Below are 5,622 nucleotides of genomic sequence, written 5' to 3'. Positions count from 1 at the left end.
ACAAATGCTCAGAGAAACGCTTTTTGTATCGGATGTCACACACCTGGAACACTATGAAATTGTAGAGGCATGGAACAATGTGCAATAACTTTTGGAGAAATGTAAAATAGGTATTTTAGTTTAGATATATGGCGGTCATGTAAGCTAGCTTTGTTTCTGTCACTTGGTGTTTTTGTGGAGTTTCTGTACATGTTTATGTCTGTATAAGTTATTTTATGTGTGTCAGGTGTATATGTTAATTGACCACAGGAAGAATAGCTGCAATATGAATTGTTAAGCTAATTGTGGATCTAAATAAACTCAAACTCAAACTCAAAGATTATTCAAATGCCAGCCACTTCATTCTAAAGAGGCTCATCTAAGGCAGAGTCCATAGAGTAACATTTAAGCTTGATTCAAACGTTATGAATTTTCAGTTGATTGCAAAGGCCTTCTTCATAAGTGTTCCTGCTCCCAGATTCCTGTAAGTCAGTGCAGTTATATAATCAGTCATCCAACACTCCATGGAAAGACATGTCAAGTACCGACCTTTCATCCCCTTGACCTTGGGATGGTTGGAGGTGACCTTCAGCTCCCATTCCCCATCGATGCCAGAGTTCAGCTCTGTCTGCCGGGCCTGGCTGGCCGCGGCCTGGGCAGCCTTTTCCGCAGACCTCTTCAGAGCCTCGTCTGCAAATACATTGTACATGTAACATAGAATAGCTCAATGTACAAGGCATTAACATGGGTTTGACTCTAAAGCTGCATTCTGGGCTGGACATTGTGTCCTTGGGAAAGGCACCTTACATGACTTTCCTCACTACACGCACAGTTGGGGAGGTACAAGGTGGTGCAGAATTAGAAAGTGCAGAACCTGATCGTAAAATTTTAAGTAAATTGAAGTTTTCTGTGATTGGGACTGCTGATTCCTTACCTGCATCTGAAGCGAAGTACCTCGCCAGTTTGGAGTGAAGCTGCTTGAAGTCCTTCCTGGGCAACAGTCCCTCCTCCTTTGCTGCATTTAGCGCCTCGATCACCAGGGGGCTCTTCTCAGCTGCCAGTACAAGAATCTGATAAACAACAGGTGTGCGAATAACATTCAACAACTAAAAATAACAAACAAGCAAATAGCAAAAAACTCAAGGTTCCTAAGTTATACAAAATAAGGAAACAGCAAAGCCTTTATTCTTGATAATTTGATTTGATTTGATTTGCTTTATTGAAATTGCAACAGTGCAATACATGTGGGACACAGGCAGCTGTTGCTGGTGTTGTGTCCCGCACATAGAAACAAATACAGGACAGACAATACTCATTTTCACTTGAGTTAAGTAAGGAAAGTCGTGTAAAGTGCCTTTCCCAAGGGCACAATATCAGTGGCATGTCAGGACTCGAACCCGGGACCTCTTGGTTCTGAGTCGAGCACTCTGCCGTTCTGCCACACGAACCCCATTCGTAAGTTGTAACCATTGTCAGTTATATTTTGACTGACCCCTACATGTTACATGTAGCTGACTGTTTTGATCATGAACTAAAGGAAAACTGGCCAGCATTTCATGATCACTCGAAGACTCAAACAAACTTTCCATTACTGAATGAATAGTTGATGAAGGTTAGACATTTTTTGGCATATGTTTGCTGCTTACCTGCTGCAGTTGTTCCAGGCTGCACTTCTGAGCCAGCGCCCCCACACTAGCAGAGTCTGTCAGCTGCTGCCTGCCCCACTCAGGACAGGCTTCCAACAACTTCTGCCTCTTACTCTCACAGGCCTGCTGCTCCTTCTCTTTCTGAGAGGAAAAGGAAAAACACAGAAACAACATTTACAGAGTAAATGTATAATGTTTACCTTTGCTCTGTTAATTCTTACTCAAACACGTTCACATCACATGGCGACAGGAGTCTAAATCCCTCCTGCTATAAAATTGCAACCTTACCCAACACCAGTTACCATGGTGACAGACATCCGTTTTAGGTCATTGACCTTATTTGTTTGGAGAAGAAACAGAAGAGGAAGAAGAAACAGAGCAAAAACAGTATGATTTTCCTTCTGTGAAGGTGAACATAAAATGTGGTTACTTGTAGCCAATGTACGTTACGTACCCTTTTGGTTAGTTTCCATACACAGAGGAGTTGCTACTCATCAACCAATGGCATACAGACTGTCTTGACATCACCTATAAAAAAATGAGCTAATCACTATACCAAAGTTTTACAATGTACCTTCTCATAACTCAGTTTCCTCTTTTTCTCTCGTTCCTCTCTCTGGCTCAGCTTCTCCAAAAACCCTTCCTTTCCATACTTCTGTTCTGCCTGTGGATAAAGGTATATACATGTAACTAGTGTATATGCATGTAAAGCTCTCGTAAAACCTATAAACATATAACTGTTACATGTATCAAACTGATGTAGACTCCAGCGTAGACCACTCCTTATGTTTTCTTCTTCAACCGACTGTCACTATGGTTCCTGATTTGTCCAGGTAATTATACAAGGAATATGTGCCCTATATCTATTATATCTATTCACCTTGAATGCATAATACACATGGAATACTTTTTAACGTGTAACATTTGCGGGTTTATAGGCGCTACCAACTGACCCAGCCGACGGGTCTAGACCTTTTAAACAAGTGGTTTGAGCGTCGGGTTTGAAGCTGGTGCTCAGGAGGTCGTGGGTTCGAACCCCGGCCCGGGTCCAGGGGTTTTTATCTGTTTCTACTAGCTCCTCCTGTTTTTTTACAAAAAAAAAAAAAACACCCCTAGGAAATTGACACCGACCCTTTTGACCAGGTCTTGAGCCTTGTAGAGCTTGGTGGGTCGTCCCATTCCCCAGCCGTGCCAGGGGGGGATGGAGTAGTTCAAGTCGGCCAGGTCTGCGGTGGTGAGGAAGTACCTCTGTCTGGCAATGGCACCTTCCAAATTCCCGTTACCCTTCAGGATGATATCAAACTGCTCCATGGTCGACCTGCTAGAACAGATGTGATAGTAAATCAACAGTACAGTAATTTCTGCAATGAGACCAGGTAAAAACTAGAAACTTTCTTAGGTAACATTTGCAAAGCAAATGCATCATGCTTACCTTCACTCAAGTCAATATTGGCCTACTCTTTAGTCAAACATATTCACATATTTGGTGATAGGAGTATAATTCTCTGGCAATTTGCAGGAGGATAGAAAAAAAAATTGACAACCTTTAACCTCGAAAATTCGGAGGTATGTACCTTAAGATTTAATAGTCACTGATTGAAAGAATTATCTCACTGAACTTTAACTTTGCATGCTGTAAATGGGCAAATTTGTTCGCCAAAGTCCGCATAAGTATGCAACAAAGTAGCGGATTCTATATAATATAATATTTATCTCTTATTAATATGTATTTAATATGATTCTACAGCAAAATTTATTTTCCGATCTGACGAGTGATCAACACTTTTCCGAAAAGCTTCGCGCCATTTCACACATACCAACTTTTATGGGCCGACTTTTATAGCAGTGCCCCGAACATGTGGGCCGAGTCAACTTCGGCGCCCAGATGCTTCTTTTCTTTATCCCAACTTGTGTTACGTTTTTAGGATAATAAGAACAAATCATGTGGTATTTAAGAAGTTTATAATTTTAGAGGAAGTAACGTTAGTAACTATCAGACTTGGACAAGTTGGATTCAAAGACACCAGATGTTTCGAGTTAGAGCTCATAAGATCCCAGGGGGTTTCTCATTTTACTGAGAGCGGGAAAAACAACAGTTTCCTTGTTTTCAGGAGTTTTTTTAGCCCTTATTTTTGGTTCTTATACTCTATTCTTGCGACTAGAATGAAACGCAAAATCCTGCAGACATATCCTGATATTATCAAGCTAGTAGGATTTTAACCTACTCCAGAAAACTCTGAAATCTGGAACGCAAAACTTCACAACCCTTGAGGACTTTCAGGTACACTGAGCGCAAATATCATAATTTAAGCCCCAAATCCACACAAAATATTACTTTTCGTTATCCTCTAACCATGATGCAAAGTCAAGAGGTTTTACTTTACCTTGGCAAGTCGTTTCTAAGGGTTTTGGGTGTCTTTTTCTTGGAGATCAGCAGACGATTCCTTTTCTTCTAATGTCAAATGACCTCAAAGTTTGGCGCGAAATGAGCCTCATCACGACTACTTGTGGGCTACCGACTCATCCGCCAAATTTAACAATCGAAACCATAAAGTTTTACTGAATAATTTTGCAAACGACGAAATTTGAAATATACAGATGTCATTTACAGGATATGCTTCAGTCTTTTTAGCAGGTTGAAGCAAAAAATGACATAAATTTCACAGAATTTGAGGGAAACTACTTTCTTTATTCAAATGACCAGCCTGACTTCAGTACATCCAATCTATATCCATCCGCCTCCGGTCGGCATAGTACCAGTGGCATAGTACATTGCATTCGGTGGGTGGATTACTCCAAACGTTTTAACTGATATTGAAACTACCATTTCAAACCTATGAAACAAAAATTTAATTGAATATGTATATATAATGTTATTATGTACAATAAGAATAGAAAGACACATTTAATGCATTTTTGTTACATTTCACCATCTAACCCTTTTTATAATGGTTTCGTCCTATGAACTTTCAGCTCCATGACCCCAACACACACAAAGTAACGTCGAACGAAAGTATCCTGTATTTTAAGTTGAATTCCTTATTAGGCCCTATCCACGTCCGCTAAGACTTGTAGAATCGGCGCTAAGACCCTGCAGTTTACCGACTGTTGTATCGGGAGGGATATCGTGAGTTTGTCGCCATGTCGGGCGGTGTGAGTATGCAGGAGTACCTGCTACAGGGCAGCGTGCTGGACTCATCATGCGAAACGCTGCTGCACAGGTAACGTATATAAAACGTTACGTTACGTTACGTCGGTAAAAGTTAGACGTTCAGGTAATAGAATATCGTGAGTTTGCCGCCATGTCGGGCGGTGTGAGCATGCAGGAATACCTGCTACAGGGGAGCGTGCTGGACTCCTCATGCGAAACCCTGCTGCACAGGTAACGTATAAATAAATGTATAACAAAAGTTATACTAGTAACTAAATTATGTAATGATTGGGGGAAGACATCAACAGAATGACGTGCACAGGGTTCTCTAGTATATAGAGGCTTCAAACAGATTTGAAGAGAAATAGAGATCTACATCTACATCTACATCTACTTGATACGGGACAAAGTGCCTCACGGCACATCACGTCCCGGGAAAGGAGGTGCAGCTGGTGTGGCAGGTGGTGGTGCGCAACAAAAATATACAAACAAATGAAAAATGATCTATAAATAATAAATTGCAAAAAGAAGAAACCGAAATGTGCAACTATATACAAAAGCCACACCAGAAAACAAAAATGACCCTACAGCTGGGTATAGGCGGAGAGGCCAAGGTGACTGGCCAATCCCGCCTTAAACGCATCAAGGGATGTGCAAGATATGAGTGTACCTGGTAGTGTGTTCCACTCGATGACGGTTCGAGGGAAATAACTGGCTCTGTATGCTTCTGTCTTGCATGGGATGGTGATGAAGCGTGAGTGATGTCCTCTTGTAATGTTTGTGTTTTTGGTGAGAATGTTGTGTATAGGAATGGCTACCATGTTATTTACTGCTTTATACATTAGG

General features: G+C 41.2%; 2 protein-coding genes across 6 annotated transcripts in view; one reads left to right on the top strand and one right to left on the bottom strand.

Moving 5' to 3' along the window:
• The window catches only part of LOC109462765, a 10,227-nt gene that overhangs the window by 1,813 nt on the left and 2,792 nt on the right, over nucleotides 1-5,622 (bottom strand). The window contains exons 1-6 of one of the 2 annotated variants that reach the window (XM_019759355.1): nucleotides 4,010-4,129; nucleotides 2,757-2,943; nucleotides 2,200-2,289; nucleotides 1,626-1,766; nucleotides 914-1,049; nucleotides 529-669 (exon numbers count right to left, since the gene is read on the bottom strand). In XM_019759355.1, the coding sequence (XP_019614914.1) occupies nucleotides 529-669; nucleotides 914-1,049; nucleotides 1,626-1,766; nucleotides 2,200-2,289; nucleotides 2,757-2,936 (688 nt within the window). In that variant the 5' untranslated portion in view covers nucleotides 2,937-2,943; nucleotides 4,010-4,129. Of the gene's footprint in view, nucleotides 1-528; nucleotides 670-913; nucleotides 1,050-1,625; nucleotides 1,767-2,199; nucleotides 2,290-2,756; nucleotides 2,944-4,009; nucleotides 4,130-5,622 lie in introns of those variants that run through there. The other variant, XM_019759354.1, reaches the window with a different exon arrangement.
• Nucleotides 4,332-5,622, top strand: part of LOC109462766 (mediator of RNA polymerase II transcription subunit 18-like) — a 10,916-nt gene continuing 9,625 nt past the window's right edge. The window contains exon 1 of one of the 4 annotated variants that reach the window (XM_019759357.1): nucleotides 4,332-4,757. Coding sequence is in view for 2 of the 4 variants with exons in the window: in XM_019759356.1 (XP_019614915.1) it covers nucleotides 4,767-4,846 (80 nt within the window). In the remaining 2 variants the exon portion in view is untranslated. Of the gene's footprint in view, nucleotides 4,847-4,893; nucleotides 5,008-5,622 lie in introns of those variants that run through there. The other 3 variants (XM_019759358.1, XM_019759356.1, XM_019759359.1) reach the window with 3 other exon arrangements.

The sequence above is a fragment of the Branchiostoma belcheri genome, unplaced genomic scaffold, assembly GCF_001625305.1.
Source record: "Branchiostoma belcheri isolate BF01 breed outbred unplaced genomic scaffold, Haploidv18h27 scaffold12, whole genome shotgun sequence".
NCBI lineage: Eukaryota > Metazoa > Chordata > Leptocardii > Amphioxiformes > Branchiostomatidae > Branchiostoma > Branchiostoma belcheri.
Note: the sequence above shows the minus strand (reverse complement) of the source record. Positions and strands in the feature narration are given on the sequence as shown.